The sequence below is a fragment of the Balaenoptera musculus genome, chromosome 19, assembly GCF_009873245.2.
Source record: "Balaenoptera musculus isolate JJ_BM4_2016_0621 chromosome 19, mBalMus1.pri.v3, whole genome shotgun sequence".
Classification (NCBI taxonomy): domain Eukaryota; kingdom Metazoa; phylum Chordata; class Mammalia; order Artiodactyla; family Balaenopteridae; genus Balaenoptera; species Balaenoptera musculus.
The window spans coordinates 44,990,037-45,013,194 of NC_045803.1; the positions used below are offsets into that span (position 1 = coordinate 44,990,037).

The 23,158-nt window shown below is 44.2% G+C and overlaps 1 protein-coding gene across 2 annotated transcripts in view; it reads left to right on the forward strand.

Annotated features, from left to right (window-relative positions):
• Positions 1-23,158, forward strand: part of ZFHX3 (zinc finger homeobox 3) — a 252,681-nt gene that overhangs the window by 201,315 nt on the left and 28,208 nt on the right. For both annotated transcript variants that reach the window (XM_036833736.1, XM_036833735.1), the window contains exon 5: positions 1,962-2,069. In XM_036833736.1, coding sequence (XP_036689631.1) covers positions 1,962-2,069 — 108 coding nt within the window. The remainder of the gene's footprint in view (positions 1-1,961; positions 2,070-23,158) is intronic.

Consider the following 23,158-nt stretch of genomic DNA (forward strand, 5'->3'; position numbering starts at 1 on the left):
TCTCCACTGAAGGATGTACCGTGTTAATATGGTGCTGTATATCTGACTGACTTCAAACCAGGTTGCCTGATTTTTCTCTGTTTGAACTAGGGGTGGGCTTGGGGAGACTTGATGTTAACTTGACTGTGCAGTGAGACAGAAAGGCAACATAGAAATTATTTGTGCAAGCCTCTTAGTCGGAGAGGAAAATAAGCAGTATCTCCTCTCACCCATGTTCCCCATGAGTGCCTCATACATCCCCTCTTGGTGGTAATGAAGACATGTTCCCTAATCCCTAGTTCCATTTTCCAGCTCTTGGTCTTCCAGTGTCTTTTTGGGAAGAGTTAGGAAAATTTGGGTCTAAATAGATACTTTCTTCCTCAAGTGTTTTATATACCCTCTGAGGTCAATTTACTTTGAACTCTTTTTACTTCCTTTGTGAGATGAAATTTAGAAGCTATTTTCTGGAGGGTCAGAGGGTACTACACCTTGAAATGTTGAAAAGTAGAGTTGGGGCTAGAGGGACCTAGGGTGATGTTGGAATAACTCCAAGTTCATGGACCTAGATTGGACCGTCACCTCTGGTCCCGTGGATCTGGTCTAGCGCTGGCCTCGGGTGACAGACGTGGGTGGCTGGGTTTCAGTGTCTCCGCACTCAGGAAGGTGTGCTCTTCAAAGTCTCCTAATTTAATCATCAACCCACCTTGGTTTGCCTGCCTTATTCATTCATTTAGCCCTTTCTTTTTTTTTTTTTAAACTTTTTAAAAATTTTTTATTTATTTATTTTTTTGGGTGTGTCGTGTCTTCGTTTCTGTGCGAGGGCTTTCTCTGGTTGCGGCGAGCGGTGGCCACTCTTCATCCCGGTGTGCGGGCCTCTCACTATCGCGGCCTCTCTTGTTGCGGAGCACAGGCTCCAGACACGCAGGCTCAGTAGTTGTGGCTCACGGGCCCAGTTGCTCCGCGGCATGTGGGATCTTCCCAGACCAGGGCTCGAACCTGTGTCCCCTGCATTGGCAGGCAGATTCTCAACCACTGGGCCACCAGGGAAGCCCAGCCCATTCTTAATGAATGTTTTAGATAATGATCCCGAGGGCCAGGAGATCAAGGGAGAAATGTCTCACTTCCTTTCCCTCAGCATCCAGAGAATCATATCCTCTTCGTTCCCACTCCAGCAAGTAAGTGACATTTTACTTCACGAGTAACCTAATGTTGGAAATGACCATTCTTCTCCCTTCACTAAAGCATTGTGTGTTGAGCTGGAGAGAATTTCCTTGGTTCGTTTTAAGCCAGTGGTGGGTAAAGAATGGGAAGAGTACGATTCTGATGTAAACTTTTTCTCTTTCTCTACAACTCTAGCTTCTCGCCACTGATGCCTGGCGTGCCCACAGATGTTTGTTTTCTAGACCTCTTCACATTGATGAAATCATATCGCTGATATTCTGTGACTCTTCAGAATATGAATGACTGTAAAAACGTCCCACCACGGTCTGGCAGGTGCACAGGCACCGAGAGGCCTTATGAGGGATCAAAGATTGGGTCTAGTCTAGTTCAATGCCAGTTCGCAGTGTGGTAGGAGCTAGGCAAGAAGCAAACCTGTGGCTCCTTTTTTGCGTTTGCAAGTGTAAAAGACTTGCATGCGATTTCAGATAATCAGATGGAGTTATTTCCTCAACAGGATTGGCTTTTCAATGAGAAAAGCTCAAATGAGGCATTCAGAACCCATCTGGAAATACCAAGTTTCCGCACGTCTAGAGCAAGTTGTGGTCTCACGCCAACGAGTGGGGAAGGAAAGCCCCCGCCGCTTACCCAGACCTCGCATTGTCCGTAGTGCGGTCGGCCTCTCAGGGGCCACTGGGAGGGGAGGCGGGACAGTCATTGGCTGCCTGTGTTTTGTGGTTGGCACTTCTTTGCAGTAGGAGGCAAGAGTCCTTCATCTTCTGTCTACTTTTAATCCTTGACATTTTGTTTTTCTTCTCTTTCAGAAGAAGCCATTGAAGATGTTGAAGGGCCCAGGGAAGCGGCTGCTGACCCCGAGGAGCTTGCTAAAGACCAGGAGAGTGGAGGCGAGAAGGACCAGAGCGAGTGGGCAGGTAGGCTGTGTGGCTGCCCTCCAGCCCCCAGTGCTTCTCGCCTGGCCGAGTGAGGCCGGCAGGTCCGGGGCAGGCGCATCCTTGATCCACCCACAACAGCTAGGCTGGTTCTGTGTGGGTGGGACATGGACTTTATTTTTGCTGGTTTTCAGTAGTCACCTTCCTTCTCCTATTATGTTATATTAAGGAATTTTTAAAGTTGTTTGAAATGGCCCCCAAACCAGCTTGTTTATCGAGCGAGCATCCAGGTGTTTGGCCCTGTCCTAGGGGCTGCTTTGTTTTGAGGTCACATTTCTTTGGCACCTCCTCCCCGTTGTTGTTTTGCCCTTGATGTGATTCTTCCTCCGTGGAAGGTCCAGGGCCCCGTCCCACCTGCTCCCAAGCCCCGTGGAGGGATTTGCTGTGTGGAACTGGATCGGTGTCACCCCTGAATCTCTAAGGAGTCAGCAGTGCAGGGTGGGCTTCATCCTGCATGTGGGGGCCTGGGCAGCTCTGCGCGTTCATGGTGTCCTACCTGGGCCTCAAAGGGGAGGCAGGCAGTACAGCCAAGGCAGGAGGATGTCTTACCAAAAGCAGGAGAAATTGAAGAAGTCAGGAAAGGAAGTGCTATTTCTGGAAAAGCTGGTGTTGAGAGAAGGGGCGAATGACCTTCTCGCAAGATGATAGGATTTCTGTATCAAGGGAAAGAATTGCTGAGACTGAGAAGAAGAGCTTAGGTCTTTTTTGAGGAGGAGCAAAGTCTTTTTTTTTTTTTTTAACATCTTTATTGGAGTGTAATTGCTTTACAATGTTGTGTTAGTTTCTGCTTTATAACAAAGTGAATCAGCTATACATATACATATATCCCCATATCCCCTCCCTCTTGCGTCTCCCTCCCACCCTCCCTATCCCACCGCTCTAGGTGGTCATAAAGCACTGAGCTGATCTCCCTGTGCTATGCAGCTGCTTCCCACTAGCTATCTATTTTACATTTGGTAGTGTATATATGTCAGTGCTAGCAAGGCCATTTCTGAGAAGACTTATCAGGACAGAGAAGTCTCCCAGAAACCACCACCATAATTAGAGGAAATGATATGACAAGCAACAGAAATTATTTTATTTGGTCAACCTAATTCTTACTGCCTTCCATTATTAATATTGTAATACTTTTTTTTTTTTTTTTTTTGAGGAAATGTTTACCTTCTGGAGTCCATATTGGTTGGGCCTTTGTTACTTTTCCAGGCATGACTGTTCTTAAATCATGTTCACTGTTGGCCTTTACTATTTAAACAAGATACAGGATCTTGGAGAGAGGCCAGGGGAGAGCAATGAAAATGACTGAAGGCTGAGAAATATTGCCTCTAAGAAGAGGCTGAAAGAAATTGGGGCTGTTCAGCCTAGAAAAGAGAAATTTGAGTGTAACAGCTTCTGAGTATTGGTAGGGACCCGGCCCCGCAGGTGCTGTGTTGCTGTCCTGCACGTCCTGGGCATCCTGGCAGCTGAGGGACCGGACGGGCACACTGGACGAATTTTACCATCTGTGCTGCTGCTCACGGTCCCCATTTGAACTGGGCTCTGTGGTGTCCAGAGGCCTTTGCTTGAGCTAATACTGAGGGCCACAGTGAGCTAGCTCCCTAGGAAGATCTGGAAGGTGGGACCAGTGAGTAGGGGATGGAGGCCTTCCGCGCTCGAAGGCCGTTGAGTGTGTGGGGAGGATTGTCCTGTGTTGCTTCGCATGGCTCAGGATCCCAGACTTGGCTGTAATATTAAGATGATGAGATCTAAACAAACTTTGCAGGCAGCAATGTTTAATACACATCTGCCTGGAGGAAGTGAGCTGGGGAAGAGGATTTCACAGACACAGTTTGAAGACTGAGTCACCTTCCAGGCCAATCCGTCCTTTGTTTTCATGATTTGGGTGCCTGGTTTCCTTTTATTTTATTTTATTTTATTTATTTATTTTTTGGCTGCTTTGGGTCTTCGTTGCTGCACGTGGGCTTTCTCTAGTTGTGGCGAGCGGGGGCTACTCTTCGTTGTGGTGCGTGGGCTTCTCATTGCGGTGGCTTCTCTTGTTGTGGAGCACGGGCTCTAGGCGGGCAGGCTTCAGTAATTGTGGCATGAGGGCTCAGTAGTTGTGGCTCACAGGCTCTAGAGCGCAGGCTCAGTAGTTGTGGCGCACGGGCTTAGTTGCTCCGCGGCATGTGGGATCTTCCCGGACCAGGGCTCGAACCCGTGTCCCCTGCACTGGCAGGCAGATTCTTAACCACTGCGCCACCAGGGAAGCCCACGGGTGCCTGGTTTCTAATCCTGCCTCTGCCATGTACTAGCTCTGTGACCTCACTGCAGGTACCTTTCTGTGCCTTAGTTTTCTCCCATGAGATGGGCATTAAGAAAAGCCCCCACTTCCATGGCATTGCTGTGAGGGTTATTTGAATATGGGAAGCTTGGAACAGTGCCTGACATATAGTAACTCTGTATCAGGAGGGTGTTTTTGGTTTTATTTTCAGTTTAGTTAAATAAAATGAGGAAACCTAATGGCAGTTTCTCTTCGGGTCCTCCCATTTGAATGCAAAACTGTTGCCAGGCAGTGTTTCTTGAGAAGCTGAGGGGAACAACATAGAAGGATTTCATGGGATGGTGCAAGTGCCATGTGGTGCATGTTTCCTGCATTCTGTGTGCTAAGGACACTGAGAGAACAACAAGAAGTAGCAACCATCTGCAGAGCTCTTACTGTGTGCCAGGCTCTGTGCCGGGCACTTTGTATGTGTTACTCCAATCCTTACACCAGGTTAGAGCAAGCTTTGTTGGGGGTGGTTCAATTAAATCTCATTCGAAGTGTTTATAATTCAGTGGGGGTGTGTCCTCACAGCACTGGCAGACATGCTGGGCAGTCAGGAGACTACATGAAGACTTAAAACGAGCACCCAAAAAATCCAGTGTCTTTAATAAGGCTCCACTTTCTCACTCAGTCATTCAAGGAACATACTTAATCTTTATCCGTATGAGAGAGAGAGGGGGAATGAATAACTCAGGGATGCATCTTGCCAGTTGCACAGTAGTAAAGGGCGAGGGGAAAATTCTTCCCTGACTTCTGCAGGCGATCCTCTTTTGACCTGAAGCATAATTTTGTCTATATTGTTTGAGTGTGTAATGACAGGCTTTATTAAGGTGCTTGGGCCGATTTGATCTTGGAATCGATTTAGGTGCCAGCAACCTCTCCTGAGCTTTCTTTGGGATCCTTAGTATTTTATAAAAAATGTCTGCGTTTGTTCCATTCACTCCCTAAATTGAGCTGTTCCTATCTGATTAAATGTGTTGGGGAGTGCTTCCTCCCGGCAAATAAATAAATAGTGATTTCACAATTTGTCCTGTTGATTAGTGGCTGCTCAGGATTCAGATTAATAATATTTCAAATGGACCTGGATAATTGGCATTTTCTCAGCTATTGATTATGTAGTTTGGGGTTTGGTGCAGGAATGGATAAGCTTTACTAAAATATTTTTTGTTATTTATTTTTACATTGGAATGGGATTCCTGATTTCCATTTATTCATTTATTTATTCATTCATTCATTCCTTCCTAACATTTATTTTATTCTTTTCTTTAACATCTTTATTGGAGTATAATTGCTTTACAATGTTATGTTAGTTTCTGCTGTATAACAAAGTAAATCAGCTATATGCATACATATATCCCCATATCCCCTCCCTCTTGCGTCTCCCTCCCACCCTCCCTATCTCACCCCTCTACTAGGTGGTCACAAAGCACCGAGCTGATCTCCCTGTGCTATGCGGCTGCTTCCCACTAGCTATCTATTTTACATTTGGTAATGTATATATGTCAATGCTCTCTCTCACTTCCTCCCAGCTTACCCTTCCCCCTCCCCGTGTCCTCAAGTCCATTCTGCACGTCTGCGTCTTTATTCCTGTCCTGCCCCTCGGTTCATCAGAACCATTTTTTTTTAGATTCCATATATATGTGTTAGCATACGGTATTTGTTCCTCTCTTTGTGACTTCCTTCACTCTGTATAACAGACTCTAGGTCCATCCACCTCACTACAAATAACTCAATTTCGTTTCTTTTTACGGCTGACTAATATTCCGTTGTACATATGTGCCACATCTTCTTTATCCATTCATCTGTTGATGGACACTTTGGTTGCTTCCATGTCCTGGCTATTGTAAATAGTGCTGCAGTGAACTCTGTGGTACATGACTCTTTTTGAATTATGGTTTTCTCAGGGTATATGCCCAGTAGTGTGATTCCTGGGTCATATGGTAGTTCTATTTTTAGTTTTTTAAGCAACCTTCATACCATTCTCCATAGTGGCTGTATCAATTTACATTCCCACCGGCAGTGTAGGAGAGTTCCCTTTTCTCCACACCCTCTCCAGCATTTCTTGTTTGTAGATTTTTTGATGATGGCCATTCTGACCAGTGTGAGATGATATCTCATTGTACTTTTGATTTGCATTTCTCTAATGATTAATGACGTTGAGCATTCTTTCATGTGTTTGTTGGCAATCTGTATATCTTCTTTGAAGAAATGTCTATTTAGGTCTTCTGCCCATTTTTGGATTGGGCTGTTTGTTATTTTGATATTGAGCTGCATGAGCTGCTTGTAAATTTTGGAGATTAATCCTTTGTCAGTTGCTTCATTTGCAAATATTTTCTCCCATTCTGAGGGTTGTCTTTTGGTCTTCTTTATGGTTTCCTTTGCTGTGCAAAAGCTTTTAAGTTTCATTAGGTTCCATTTGTTTATTTTAGTTTTTATTTCCATTTCTCTAGGAGGTGGGTCAAAAAGGATCTTGCTGTCATTTATGTCACAGAGTGTTCTGCCTATGTTTTCCTCTAAGAGTTTTATAGTGTCTGGCCTTACATTTAGGTCTTTAATCCATTTTGAGTTTACTTTTGTGTATGGTGTTAGGCAGTGTTCTAATTTCATTCTTTTACATATAGCTGTCCATCTATGCACCAGTTATTGAAGAGGCTATCTTTTCTCCATTGCATACTCTTGCCTCCTTTATCAAAGATAAGGTGACCATATGTGCATGGGTTTATCTCTCGGCTTTCTATCCTGTTCCATTGACCTATATTTCTGTTTTTGTGCCAGTGCCATACTGTCTTGATGACTGTAGCTTTGTAGTACAGTCTGAAGTTAGGGAGCCTGATTCCTCCAGCTCTGTTTTTCTTTCTCAAGATTGCTTTGGCTATTCGGGGTCTTTTGTGTTTCCATACAAATTGTGAAATTCTTTTGTTCTAGTTCTGTGAAAAATGCCATTGGTAGTTTGATAGGGATTGCACTGAATTTGTAGATTGCTTTGGGTAGTTTAGTCATTTCCTCAATGTTGATTCTTCCAATCCAAGAACATGGTATATCTCCCCATCTGTTTGTATCATCTTTAATTTCTTTCATCAGTGTCTTATAGTTTTCTGCATACAGGTCTTTTGTCTCCTTAGGTAGGTTTACTCCTAGGTATTTTATTCTTTTTGTTGCAATGGTAAATGGGAGTGTTTCCTTAATTTCTCTTTCAGATTTTTCATCATTAGTGTATAGGAATGCAAGAGATCTCTGCATTAATTTTGTATCCTGCTACTCTACCAAATTCACTGATTAGCTCTGGTCGTTTTCTGGTAGCATCTTTAGGATTCTCCATGTTTAGTATCATGGCATCTCAAACAGTGACAGTGTTACTTCTTCTTTTCTGATCTGGATTCCTTTAATTTCTTTTTCTTCTCTCATTGCTGTGGCTAAAACTTCCAAAACTATGTTGAATAACAGTGGTGAGGGTGGGCAACCTTGTCTTGTTCCTGATCTTAGAGGAGATGGTTCCAGTTTTTCATCATTGAGAACGATGTTGGCTGTGGGTTTGTCATATATGGCCTTTATTATGTTGAGGTAGGTTCCCTCTATGCCTGCTTTCTGGAGTTTTTATCATAAATGGGTGTTGAATTTTGTCGAAAGCTTTTTCTGCATCTATTGAGATTATCATATGGTTTTTATCTTTCAATTGGTTAATATGGTGTATCACATTGATTGATTTGTGTATATTGAAGAATCCTTACATTCCTGGGATAAACCCCACTTGATCATGGTGTATTATCCTCTTAATGTGCTGTTGGATTCTGTTTGCTAGTATTTTGTTGAGGAGTTTTGTATCTATGTTCATCAGAGATATTGGTCTGTAGTTTTCTCTTTTTGTGACATCTTTGTCTGGTTTCGGTGTCAGGGTGATGGTGGCCTCGTAGAATGAGCTTGGGAGTGTACCTCCATCTGCTGTATTTTGGAAGAGTTTGAGAAGGATAGGTGTTAGCTCTTCTCTAAATGTTTGATAGAATTCGCCTGTGAAGCCATCTGGTCCTGGGCTTTTGTTTGTTGCAAGATTTTTAATCACAGTTTCAATTTCAGTGCTTGTGGTTGGTCTGTTTATATTTTCTATTTCTTCCTGGTTTAGTCTTGAAGGTTGTGCTTTTCTAAGAATTTGTCCATTTCTTCCAGGTTGTCCATTTTATTGGCATATAGTTGCTTGTAGTAATCTCTCATGATCCTTTGTATTTCTGCAGTGTCAGTTGTTACTTCTCCTTTTTCATTTCTAATCCTATTGATTTGAGTCTTCTCCCTTTTTTTCTTGATGAGTCTGGCTAATGGTCTATCCATTTTGTTTATCTTCTCAAAGAACCAGCTTTTAGTTTTATTGATCTTTGCTATTGTTTTCTTTGTTTCTATTTCATTTATTTCTGATCTGATCTTTATGATTTCTTTTGTTCTGCTAAACTTGGGGGTTTTTTTGTTCTTTCTCTAATTGCTTTAGGTGTAAGGTTAGGTTGTTTATTTGAGATGTTTCTTGTTTCTTGAGGTAGGATTGTATTGCTATAAACTTCCCTCTTAGAACTGCTTTTGCTGCATCCCATAGGTTTTGGGTTGTCGTGTTTTCATTGTCATTTGTTTCTAGGTATTGTTTAATTTCCTCTTTGATTTCTTCAGTGATCTCTTGGTTATTTAGTAGTGTATTGTTTAGCCTCCATGTGTTTGTATGTTTTACAGTAATTGCTATCTAGTCTTATAGTGTTGTGGTCGGAAAAGATATTTGATATGATTTCAATTTTCTTAAATTTACCAAGGCTTGATTTGTGACCCAAGATATGATCTATCCTGGAGAATGTTCCATGAGCACTTGAGAAGAAAGTGTATTCTGTTGTTTTTGGATGGAATGTCCTATAAATATCAATTAAGTCCATCTTGTCTAATGTGTCATTTAAAGCTTGTGTTTCCTTATTTATTTTCATTTTGGATGATCTGTCCATTGGTGAAAGTGGGGTGTTAAAGTCCCCTACTATGATTGTATTACTGTCGATTTCCCCTTTTATGGCTATTAGCATTTGCCTTATGTATTGAGGTACACCTATGTTGGGTGCACATATATTTATAATTGTTATATCTTCTTCTTGGATTGATCCCTTGATCATTATGTAGTGTCCTTCTTTGTCTCTTGTAATAGTCTTTATTTTAAAGCCTGCTTTGTCTGATATGAAAACTGCTACTCCAACTTTCTTCTGATTTCCATATGCATGGTATATCTTTTTCCATCCCCTCACTTTCAGTCTGTATGTGTCCCTAGGTCTGAAGTGGGTCTCTTGTAGACAGCATGTATACGGGTCTTGTTTTTGTATCCATTCAGCCAGTCTATGTCTTTGGGTTGGAGCATTTAATCCATTTACATTTAAGGTAATTATTGATATGTATGTTCCTATTACCATTTTCTTAATTGTTTTGGGTTTGTTATTGTAGGTCCTTTCCTTCTCTTGTGTTTCCTGCCTAGAGAAGTTCCTTTAGGATTTGTTATAAAGCTGGTTTGGTGGTGCTGAATTCTCTTAATTTTTGCTTGTCTGTAAAGGTTTTAATTTATCCATCAAATCTGAATGAGATCCGTGCTGGGTAGAGTAATCTTGGTTGTAGGTTTCTCCCTTTCATCACTTTAAATATGTCCTGTCACTACCTTCTGGTTTGCTGAATTTCTGATGAAAGATCAGCTGTTAACTTTATGGGGATTCCCTTGTATGTTACTTGTTGCTTTTCCCTTGCTGCTTTTAATATTTTTTCTTAGTATTTAATTTTTGATAGTTTGATTAATATGTGTCTTGACATGTTTCTCTTTGGGTTTATCCTGTATGGAACTCTCTAGACTTGAATATTTCCTTTCCCATGTTAGGGAAGTTTTCAGCTATAATCTCTTCAAATATTTTCTCAGGCCGTTTCTTTTTCTCTTCTTTTTCTGGGACACCTGTAATTCGAATGTTGGTGAATTTAATGTTGTCCCAGAGGGCTCTGAGACTGTCCTCAATTCTTTTCAGTCTTTTTTCTTTATTCTGCTCCCTGGCAATTATTTCTACCACTTTATCTTCCAGCTCACTTATCCCTTCTTCTGCCTCAGTTATTCTGCTATTGATTCCTTCTAGAGTATTTTTAATTTTAGTTATTGTGTTGTTCATCACTGTTTGTTTGCTCTTTAGTTCTTCTAGATCCTTGTTAAATATTTCTTGTATTTTCTCCATTTTGTCCAAGATTTTGGATCATCTTTACTATCATTACTCTGAATTCTTTTTCAGGTTGTTCGTCTATTTCATCTTCATTTATTTGGTCTTGTAGGTTTTTATCTTGCTCCTTTGTCTGTAACATATTTTTTTGTCGTTTTATTTATTTATTTTTTGATGGGTGGGGCTGTATTCCTGTTTAGTGGTTGTTTGGCCTCAGGCGTCCAGCACTGGAGTTTGTAGGCAGTTAGGTAGAGCTGGGTCTTGGTGCTGAGATGAGGACCTCTGGGAGCCCTCACTCCGATTAATATTCCCTGGGGTCTGAGGTTCTCTGTTATTCCAGCAGTTTAGACTCTGAGCTCCCACCAGAGGAGCTCGGGCCCGACCTCCAGCCTGGGAACCAAGATCCCGCAAGCTGGTCACTGGGGATTCCTCCTATCCCCTTAGGTGTCCGTGGTCTCCCACCGGTGCCTGGTAGGTGCCCTAGTTATCCTGATTTCCTTTGTTATGTCTGTTGTAATGGACCCTCTTTGGGCTTCTTTTATTTAGAAGTCAGGTCTTTTACCTTGAGTGGCAGCAAGACAAGCAGGATAGTGATTTGATGCATGAGAGCATCAATCCCACGGTCAGTGGTTGGGTCCCTGCCACATGCGGGGCAGTGGGCAGAGTTCCACTGATCACAAGTTCCTTGAGATTACAGGCCTTGCCTTCAGGGAGCGTACAACTCTACTGGGTATTTCAGGAACACCCACAGTCATCAAACGGTATTACTATAGGTCAGTGCTGTGTCGATAAAAATGTTCTGCATCTACACTGTACAATACAGCAGCCACGAGCCACATAGGGCTATTCAGTACTTGCCATGTAGCTAGCATCACTGAGGAGCTCAATTTTAAAGTTTACTTAATTTAAAATTAATTTTACTTAATTTAAATTTCAATGAATTTAAATTTCAGTAGCCTGTGGCTAGCAGCTACCATATTGGCCAGTGCAGGTAGAGATGCTCAGAAGGAGCAAAACCAACTTTGAAAGAGTGTGTCTGCAGTTCTCATTGTACTTTCCAGTTATTATTCAGGCTACATTAAGCTGTAACTGCGTGCCAGATTACACCTGTCCTGCCCAGCCGACGTGCCATGAATGGTCACAGATACCGATCTCCATAGCCCTTGGGTTGGCCTGCGGAGGCCGGGGGCTGCTCAGGCCAGGGGCAAGTGCAACTTCATCTGTTGATACTAATTAGCTATGGTTTTCTGTGTGTGCTGCCATATGAAGAAGAGTTGGGCAGCACTGCTTTGTATACGATTATTTCATTTGATTCTCACCCCCAATGCTGTGAAATAGATACTGGAAGGAACCACCCCCTTGTCCCCCCTCCCACCATTTTGCAGATCAGTGAATGGAGCCCGGGAGAGCTCGAGCAAGCTGCCGAAAGGCATACGAGCAGGTTCGGCTTTGCATACTGGCTCTTCCACGTGCTCTTAGGACAGAGCCCAAGCTCTTAGGAGTTCGTTGTACATCTCTCCAAGAATGGACTTTTTCAGTCTAATCATTTGATCCCGTTTTCACCCCCATTCTGAGTGTAGAGAACAGCACTCTCCTAAAGTTGTGCAGTGGGAAACAGTAACACGACTGCCACCTTTATGTTCGAAATGAGTGGGGCTGTCAGCCATGAACGTGACTCATAGTAAGGCAGCGTCGTGCTCAGTCTGAAAGCAGGTTGGTGAAGTGGAAAGAACTCTCTATATTTGGAGTCAGGAAGCCCACCACTTAGCCCATGACCTTGGCCTCTGGGAGCCTAGGAACACAGACAAGTGACACCCACCAACCGCAGCCTGGGTTCCATGATGGGACGTGGTGGCACATGGACAAGTACCTAGTAGACACCTCGGGTCACGTCTACTCAAGGCAAGTGTGTAAAGTGCTCCTGTAGGCCACCAGAAGGTGCGGAAAGGGTCTTTGATTCAAAGCCTCTTCCCTAATGCACAGCCGTTTCCACCATCCAACTTTGTGGTTTTCTCTTTTAAAACGTGAAAGCGATCGCTTGTTCTCTTTTAGCAGTGTGGATTTGAAAGTGTGTGTTGTAGATTGAAGAGCCCCCAGTGTCAGCAACTGAACAATAATTAATGCAGTGATTATCCAATCAATCATTAATTGCTATAAATTAAGTGATATACAATTAATGTAATGCTTTATCACCAATAATTAGGGGAAAAAATTGAACCCTTGGCAAATAATCATAGCAAGATGGTTATTTAAATCCTGTAGCCGCCATGGTTTCTAGCCACGGAGCACTAGGCTGGGTCTAGTTAAGCTAATTTGAGACAAGATGACCTGGGGGATATTGGCACTTTAAAAAACAAACAAACAAAGATGGGGCAACACTCCAACTTAAAATGACAACATGATAATGCTTCAGAAATCCCGAACTGATGCCCATGTTTGTATTTTTGTAAAATTTTGGTTTAGAATTGTAGTTTGAGCACTGCTTTTCAAGGGGAATAGCTTGAAGGGATTTTATTTTATTAATTTCTTTAAATCCATGATGCTCACCTAACACACAGCAATTAGTGCAGCGGAGCACCCCTGATTTGAGTCTCTGGAAGACTGCTATTAAAGGAGGCCTTAATGGGCTGGCAAGGTCTGGGCGACTGTTAGGGAAAAGTGTGTTTATGGAATATGGTGCTGGCAGGCATGATTTCAATCGGATTTGACATGTTTAACATAAATGTATAGTGTATGGCTCTTGCTGCGTATGAATAATTCCTGCAGACCCACTGCCTTTCTAATTACTGAGGTTGAAAAAAAGCAGGTCAGGAACATCCTGGTGGAAATCTATTACCAGCCCTCCCCCTCTTCTCCCTGTTGTTTACAGCTTTGTATAAATAGGGATTCCATTGTATGGGGAACTAAGTGCCTGAAATGTAATCTGTGGCAGAGAAAGGAAAGGGGCTGAAACAATACTTTCTTGAAAAGACTGAGTCCATAAAGACAAGACAAGGCATGTGCTGAGAGGAAGCACTCTGCACTATGAGAAGGCAGAAGCCCAGGGCTCAGGGCCCAGTCCTGCCAGTGAGATAAGCCACGTGAACTTGGTCTCTGGACCTCAGTTTCACAATCTGTAAAGTGGCAGGTTTGGACTAAATGGGTTCTTGCAGTTCTGGAACTTATTAAAAATATGATTGGAGGAGGGACAGTTGTACAGTAGTGTAGAATCTTGGAAAACATTAATTTCTAAGGTCAGAATGCTCATAGTTTGCAAGGATGTTCCTGGTCTCTGGCTGGTGGAGAGAGCGTGGATCAGGAGCCTGGATAGAGTTCCCATGGGCCCCCAAGCCTTCTTCCGTGAAGGTTAGATAGTACCACACGGTCTTTCTTGGTGGGGCATCAGAACACTGAAGCTCTCACCTGGTCCACTGTTACTGGGGCCCATCTCACTGAGTTGTCAGAGCCCGGTGATGAGGACATCAATCTTTGGAGACTCTTTGGAGACTCACGAGGGTGTCTTTGAGTGGCTCCCCATGTCCCAGCCCCGTCGTTTGCTGGAAGCTAGGCCATTTACTGCCTCTACGAAAATCATTTTGGCCTAATTCTGTGTCCGTTCGGACTTGGTTCCATCTCTTCACCTCACCCAAAAGTAGATTTGTCTTTGCAGTAGGGTACGTGTGAGGGAATGCTGGGAGCCTGGCCTGCATGTCTCCTTTGTGGTTCCCGTTCTTGCCAACGGAATCCATTTTTGGCTTTACGTTTTCACACACAGATGGGAAGTGTGTGGCTAAGTCGGCTTTTCCAGAGTCCACTTGTTCCCTTCCCCCACCTCCACTCCCCACGCTCTTTTTTTTTCCAGGCCACTTTCAGTATAACTTGGCTGCTTAAGTCACTGCAGGCAGAATTCTGTCTCACAATTGAAAACAAACCATCTGAACTATTTTTATGTTGAGAAGCAAAAATAGATACAGGGTATGGCGTGTATCTGGACTTGCCCGAATTCCAGTAATTCAACCGTCTTGGCTTTGAGAATTTATATTTAAGTCACAAGAGAGATAGGCATCACATCAGTTGAGCAAATATTTTTTGTGCAGATACCTAATGCAGATACGGGAAATACAAAAAAAGTAATTGGAACTCACTTTCTAGAAAGGACGTTATATGCAATCATATAACTATGGTAACAGTGTAGTGAGAATTATCATCAAGGTATAGATAGACAGCAGTGAAAATGTAGATTAAGGAGCAAATTATTTTTCATCGTAGAAAATAACTTATAGATTTGCATATTATTCTTGCTACACAGCCATGTTAATCTTCTTGCTTTGTTTCAGTTTTAGCTTTTGTGCTGTTGGGGAAAGCACCTCTATTATTAGAATCATGATCATGATTCTAAAAAAAAATACCATGGTGCCTTTCTCATGGGATATCAGAGCACTTTTCTTAGGCTCTCACATTCTTCCTGGGTCCAACATTATCTTTATTTAGTTCTAGAGAACTAAAACTCATCGATGGGGAACTCCTAGGTGTCAGATTTGTGATCAAACTGCAATTTGCCTTCTGGCTCAGGGATATACTCCCCCGATTATAAAGCTGAAGAACACATAACCTAGTAGCTTTCTCTTACTATACGAAGATTGGAGAAGACTTGAAAATCCTGTTTCTCTAGTTGTCAAACAGAATTGTCACCTCTTTATGGTCAGGGCCATGTGGCATTCATTCATTTTTGTTTTTTGTTTTTTTAAAAGACTGGTTTTTTTAGAGCTGTTTTAGGTTTACAACGAACTTGAGAGGGAGGTACAGGGATTTCCCGTACACCCTCTGCCCTGCTCCCCACCCCCCGACATGCATAGCCTCCCCCATTATCAACATCACTTACCAGGATGGTACTTTTTTTTTTTTTTTTTTTTAAACCAATGATGAACCTACATTGGTCCATCCTAACCATCCAAAGTCCAAAGTTTACCTTACGATTCACTCTTGATGTACATTCTGTGGATTTGGACAAATGTATAATGACATAGAACCATCATTATAATATCATACAGAGTATTTTTATTGCCCTAAAAATCTTCTGTGCTCTGCCGATGCATCTCTCCCCAACCCCACATTCATGCATTTTTGTAATCGCTAGCATCTAGCAAGTGCTTAATACTGTTTGGATGTTTCATTAGCAATCAGTCGGTAAAATAGCATAACCATAAACACTTTAAAGTGCAAGTTATTCAACTTTCTGCTTTTTAGATATTAAACCCATGGGGTGAGTAGAATTCTTCCACGTTGACTTACAGAAAAGGCGAATTCAGGGTGTCTTTGCGTGTCCTTGAAACCAGGCCTCTCCCCTCACTCTGTGGTTATGTGGCCGCACATGCACCTGTATTATTTCCCAGAGATACTTCTAAATGTTAAACCATAGCCAACAAATGTTTGAGCTCTCACTGTGTGCTTGACTCTGGTGGGCTTCATGTGCGTAATCTCTCTTGCCAGCCTCCCAGAAGCCCTGTGAGTAGACGCGGTCCTCCCGCTGACAGACATGGAAGCTGAAAGTCCAGTGTAGTCAACTGAAACGCTCAAGGTCACACAGCCGGGACTTGAGCCAGGTTGTGGCAGCCCTGCAAGCCGTGTGCTGTGTTCCTTCGCGGGGGAGGGGGTGCGATGCCTCTGTGTAAAGAGAACTTGGCCAGGGAAAGACAAGAGTTACGGAGGAGTGGTGCCCCCGAACTGCCTCCCCCGCCCCTTCACTCACGTCGGCAGTCCTGGGCCTTTGGAGGCTGTGAGCAAACGGAGCGTGGTGGTGAGAGAAACGCTGACGGAAACATTACTCGGTGCGGGGCTCCCCCTCTGTGCTTTCCAAACTCCAAGAGGAGACGTTTCCAGTCTGCTTGGTACTTGAAACCTACAGGGGAAAGTGGAGAGTCATTCCCATTTTCCAGCCCTTCTGGGGACCTGAGTGACGTTTTTCTCCCCCATTACAGATTCTCACGCTCCTGCTGAACCTGAATGAGCGAAGAGAAATCCTCGGCGGGTCCTGGGGAAAAGTTGATTTGTAAGGGTGCGGAGAAGTTAAGGGCAGGGCTCTTTGTGTCTGTCACCATGCTGGACCCAGATTGTATGTTTTTATTGTCACAAGTTCCATTTCACTCTTAAAATTTAGTTAAGTATCTTATGAAGATAGGTTTGGAATGGAGAAAAAACTGGAAGAGTATCCTTCTAGTCTAGTCTCTGGGAGTCTGTGCTGTGTTGGGGCTCAGAGGCTCTGACTAACCTAATTAATATTTGATTTGATGGATGAGCTTCTGTTAATTAACTGCGACCTGGTCCCAGCATGACCCACATCACCTCTTGTTTTGACCTACATCTCGCACCTCTGGACTTTTTCTGTTAGTTCAAGTGTCTCTTAGGTTCTCCCTGTTCTAGTTTTTTCCAAGTCCTTGGTTGTCACAATCCTGTAATGAAGCCAGAGGGCAGAGTGATAATAATGCAGACCCCGAGGTACCCGCCGACCGTGCCCCATCCTCACCGGGCACTGTGACCACAGCTGCAGATGGCATCTGTGCACAGCTCAGGGGCTCTGCAGGGGAAGACAGGACACTCTGGGGAAGCTGATAAGAGGCCACAGGCAGGCAGGCTGATTTGATACCTCAAAGTGAAGAATTGGGTCTTGGCCCCTTTGGTCCCTGGCTTCTGGCACAAGCTGGGCTCAGGGTGGCAGCCCAATGTTCAGAAGTTATGAATACTCCGACAGCTGATGTTGGTCTAAACGAAGTGGTGGCTGGTGGCTCTGTTTTGACTGGTGGTTCATTCATAAACCTGACACAGAGGGAGTAAGGTATCTTGAAACTGAATTGCGGGATGGCCTTTTGGGAGCGCAGATCAGTGTAGTTAAGCAGCCTTGTGCATATTTCAACAAGGAATTAGTACAACAGATTGATGCCTCTGATGTGGGACTCAGCACTACTTTCCCCCGAAGATGCAGACAAGCAGCAGCAGCCAGCACGCGGCACGGGCCCGCCATCGCACCTTGGCCGCTAGCTGGGAAGGCATCGCCTCACCCCCCATTCCCAGAGTGCTGACTCGTGGACACAGGGGCCGGTGTGGGTCTCTGCATCCTTCCCAGGGACGAAGCAAAGGGGGCCTCGGGCTGGTGTGGCCTGCAGGTGCCAAGACCTGGGAAGCCAGCACCAAAAAGAGGCTTCCTCTTCCTGCAAAGTGGAAAGAGCCCAGAGGCGTTTGTCCTTTTCACAGAGGTTCTCCAGGACACGTGGAAAGACCGAGACTTTCATAAGCAAGGCAGTCTGTCATTATTCTGGATTACACTGCTAACAGAACACGTAGAGGTTATTCCTTCTGAATTTCTGTCTTTGAAAATGTGTCTGTGTTGGTTTAGAGCAGGCAGGTTCCCTGAGGGACAGCCATATTTAATCTTTCACCTTTGGCCTGAGGGGGAAAACATTGGGCTTTGAGACCAGGCCTGGCTTTTGTCCCCGAGTGTAGATGATGAGAATAGCATTTTCAGCGAGAGTCATTTGAAAGTGGACGGCCAGATCCGCCCACGCCTGCAGGCCCCCTTATTTAATTCTAGTCCAGTCACAAGGTGGTATGGTTCCTACCAATTACAGAAAGCTTTGGCTCTGACAGCGGTTCTCAAAGTGTGGTCAGACCACCAGCATCACCTGGGAACTCACTGGAAATGCAGATTCTCTGAATCAGACCTATCCTAGGAGGGTGGGGCCTGCCTTCTGTGTGTTAGCAAGCCTTCCAGGGGATTTCTGACTCACAAGTTGAGTTTGAGAATGTTGGGGCTCTGACCTCTGTGACATGCGTGAAGTTTGAGACTTATGTCTCCTTTAACCGGATGGCAAGGCCATGAGCCCCCGCCGCGTGAGGAAGGAACTGAGCTTTCCTAAAAGACAGAAGTGTGTAGAAGAGGCACGAGTCCTGGTCTTGGCCGGTGGAATCCCGGATCGCAGGAGTGGGAGAGGAGGAGGCGTGTGGTCATGATGAAGCGTGATCGGAAACCCAGCAATCTGTTTTTGTTTTGTTTTTTTTACCAGCTTATGATTTAATGAAGGGTATGATAAAAGATACAGGTGAACAGTCAGATGAAGAGACACACAGGGCAAGGTCTGGAAGGACCCTGAGCGCAGGCGTTTCTGTCCCCACGGAGCTCGGGTGTGCCGACCTGGAATTTCTAGAACTTCTGGGATGTTTATGGAGGCTCCATCAGGTAGGGATGATGGATCATCAACTCAGTCTCCAAGCCCCTCCCCTTCCTGAAGGATGGGAGGTGAGATTGAAGATCCCAAGCTTCTAATCATGGCTTGGTTTTTCTGGTGACCAACCCCATCCTGAGGCTATCTGGAGCCCACTCAGAGTCACCTCATTGGAACAAAAGATACTCCTGTCACCCAGGAAATTTCAAGGGATTTAGGGGCTCTGTGTCAGGGAGCAGACAATGAACTCAGGCAATGAAACAAGGATTCCCTTTCCCAGGTTCAGCTACTGATGCTTCTTGGGATGACAGCCCCTGCCTCCTCCTGGGGCAGCCTTCCTGGGATCAGCTTCCAGCCTCTGGGGCCCCCTGTGGATCCCTCTCCTTCTCGCTACTCCCTTTTCCTCAGCCTCCTTTTCAGTCCGTCTGCCCTTTCTAAGATTCTTCTTTTCGCTCCTGTCTCCTCCTCAAGTCCCATCTCCCAAGTTAAGTGTCACACATAGAGGCTAGCAGAGGGAATGAAGGAATGCCCAGTATCAGGGGAGGGTGGGGCAAACCAGAGGGCATGGGGCATCTGCTCCAGCCCACGGCTACTGCATAGGAATGGAGATCCTGTTGCCAGATTTTTCCACTTATCTGGAGGTCCTTGTCCTTCTGCTTTGTATGAAACTCCCTGCTTTATTTTATTTTATTTTATTTTATTTATTTTTGGCTGCATCGGGTCTTAGTTGCGGCACGCGGGATCTTTTGTTGTGGCGTGCAGGCTCCTCTCTAGTTGTTGTGGTGCGATGGCTTCTCTCTAGTTGCAGCGCACGGGCTTAGTTGCCCTGTGGCATGTGGGATCTTAGTTCCCTGACCAGGGATCGAACGTGCATCTCCTGCATTGGAAGGTGGATTCTTTTTTTTTTTTTTTTAAACATCTTTATTGGAGTATAATTGCTTTACAATGGTGTGTTAGTTTCTGCTTTATAACAAAGTGAATCAGCTATACATATACATATATCCTCCCTCTTGCATCTCCCTCCCATCCTCCCTATCCCACCCCTCTAGATGGTCACAAAGCACCAAACTGATCTCCCTGTGCTATGTGGCTTCTTCCCACTAGCTATCTACTTTACATTTGGTAGTGTATATATGTCCATGCCGCTCTTTCACTTCGGTCCCAGCTTACCCTTCCCCCTCCCCGTGTCCTCAAGTCCATTCTCTACATCTGCGTGTCTATTCCTGTCCTGCCCCTAGGTTCTTCATAACCATTTTTTTGTTGTTGTTAGATTCCATATATATCTGTTAGCATACGGTATTTGTTTTTCTCTTTGTGACTTACTTCACTCTGTATGACCAAGTCTGGGTCCATGCACCTCACTACAGATAACTCAGTTTCGTTTCTTTTCATGGGTGAGTAATATTCCATTGTATATATGTGCCACATCTTCTTTATCCATTCATCTGTCGATGGACGCTTAGGTTGCTTCTATGTCCTGGCTATTGTAAATAGAGCTGCAGTGAACATTGTGGTGCATGACTCGTTTTGAATTATGGTTTTCTCAAGGTATATGCCCAGTAGTGGGATTGCTGGGTCGTATGGTAGTTCTATTTTTAGTTTTTTAAGGAGCCTCCATACTGTTCTCCATAGTGGCTGTATCAATTTACATTCCCACCGACAGTGCAAGAGGTTTCCCTTTCCTCCACACCCTCTCCAGCATTTATTGTTTGTAGATTTTTTGATGATGGCCATTCTGACTGGTGTGAGGTGATACCTCATTGTAGTTTTGATTTGCATTTCTCTAATAATTAGTGATGTTGAGCATGCTTTCATGTGTTTGTTGGCAGTCTGTATATCTTCTTTGGAGAAATGTCTATTTAGGTCTTCTGCCCATTTTTGGATTGGGCTGTTTGTTTTTTTGATATTGAGCTGCATGAGCTGCTTGTATATTTTGGAGATTAATCCTTTGTCTGTTGCTTCGTTTGCAAATATTTTCTCCCATTCTGAGGGTTGTCTTCTTGTCTTGTTTATGTTTTCCTTTGCTGTGCAAAAGCTTTTAAGTTTCATTTGTTTATTTTTGTTTTCATTTCCATTTCTCTAGGAGGTGGGTCAAAAAAGATCTTGCTGTGATTTATGTCATAGAGTGTTCTGCCTATGTTTTCCTCTAAGAGTTTTGTAGTGTCTTGGCCTTACATTTAGGTCTTTAATCCATTTTGAGGGTTTTTTTGTGTATGGTGTTAGGGAGTGTTCTAATTTCATTCTTTTACATGTAGCTGTCCAGTTTTCCCAGCATCACTTATTGAAGAGGCTGTCTTTTCTCCATTGTATATTCTTGCCTCCTTTATCAAAAATAAGGTGACCATATGTGCATGGGTTTATCTCTGGGCTTTCTATCCTGTTCCATTGATCTGTATTTCTGTTTTTGTGCCAGTACCATACTGTCTTGATGACTGTAGCTTTGTAGTATGGTCTGAAGTCCAGGAGCCTGATTCCTCCAGCTCCGTTTTTCTTTCTCAAGATAGCTTTGGCTATTCGGGGTCTTTTGTGTTTCCATACAAATTGTGAAATTTTTTGTTCTAGTTCTGCGAAAAATGCCATTGGTAGTTTGATAGGGATTGCATTGAATCTGTAGATTGCTTTGGGTAGTATAGTCATTTTCACAATGTTGATCCTTCCAATCCAAGAACATGGTATATCTCTCCATCTGAGAAACCCAGCACTCTTTATCTAAACCCTGGTTAAAAAGAAACACCTGGGTGAAGGGGAAACGGACCTCTCTGTACTATTCTTGCAACTTCCTGTGAATCTATATTTCCAAATAAAAAGCAAACTAATAACAACAACAGAAACAACACTGAAGAGCTTCTGGTTTTTCAAAGTGCTGACCTATCTGGTTCATCTTTGAGTTGGAGGAGAAAAATAATGAGCCATTCCCCGAGTAGCAGTAATACCCATCTGTAGTATAACTCAAGTTTTCTTTGAAATCCTTCATGGAAACAGGAAGACATGTCTGGTAAGTGGATGAGGGCTGTGTGTCTCGCTCTCCCTACCTAGGCATGTTCTTCTCCTTTTTGAGTACTTCTCTAAAATGCTTTCAAGAGACATGCAGGAGCAGTCTAGCCTGCACTTAACTGAAACCAGGACTGTGTTTTAAATAGAAGGTTCTTACCCTCACGGGGCTGGACTCTGGGCATGGAAGGGTGTAGAGACCCCGCTGGGTGCGCCTTCGCCGTGCACAGACTCCCCGATTCCTCTTTGAATCATCTTTAAGTGCTTGGTGGGAGGCAGAGCTGTGCATGTTTAGCGACCAAGTTGGCAGCCGAGCAGACCCTTTAAAGGAACTGTTGCTCTCTGTGTTAGGGAGGGAGAGAATTTAGCCAGCTCTCTGGTCACTTCTCAAGTGCAGTAGCTCTGCAGGAGATGTGAGTACGAAATCCTAGCCTCTCCTCTGGGGAGGGAATTGCAAGCAGATGCCAAGAGCAGCTCCACATTCAGTGACAGTATGAGGATCACAAGTCCAGAGCACAGATTGACCCTCTGGAAACTGTGCATTTCTGCTTTCTAGAGGGGAGTGTGGGGCCTCTGAGAAGCTGAGGGGAAGGGGCTATGGAGAGGGCTCACCGCCCCTTTCATTTCATTTTCATTATGAGCTGAATGACCGTTTTCCGATCTGGTGAAGCTTCTGTGACTATCGTGCTGGGGTCGTTGTCCCAACTCAAGCACTGAGTATGGAGCTGTGTGAATGTTTTTTTTTTCTCCTTAGTCAGTGGAGATAAAAGATTGCTGTAAATTTCTGGGGCAGGTGGCAAGCTGGTTTACGGAACACAAGGCGATGAGAACCTCTGGCTTACGGAAAGTAGCATGAATTAATAATCATTTAATTGGCTCCTCCATTATGTTGCTGGTTTGGGAGATGGAAGTTTAGATGGAGGGGCTGTCAGTGGTACTTCAGCTCAGAGTCTGATGGTTGAGAAGTGGGGCTGGAGGCTGCCTTTGGCCTCTCCACAAGGATGACATGTCAGGCAGCATCCCAGGGCTTCAGTGGGCTCACCGTGGGGTCCCCAGAAGGAAGGGGGTCAGCATCTTGGTGAACACCACTGCCGAGAGCCACTATGCCATGAAGAGAAGAAACGCAGAAGAAACTTCCCAGTAACGTGGGCAGCTCAGCGCATGCCCAGGATCTCCCCACAGGAGGACTCTGGCCAAAGGCGGGCCTGTGGCAGAGAATGTCCACCATGCCAACAGCACCAGTGGTGTGCTGAGTGATGAGAAGGTCAGTTTTGCTCATGGAACTGAAACTTCCAGTACTTTTGATTGCCATGGAGGGCAAGTTGATGTCTTGGCAAATGATTAGGGAAAGCCAAAAACTGTGTACCTTAAGGTTCCATTTCTACTTCA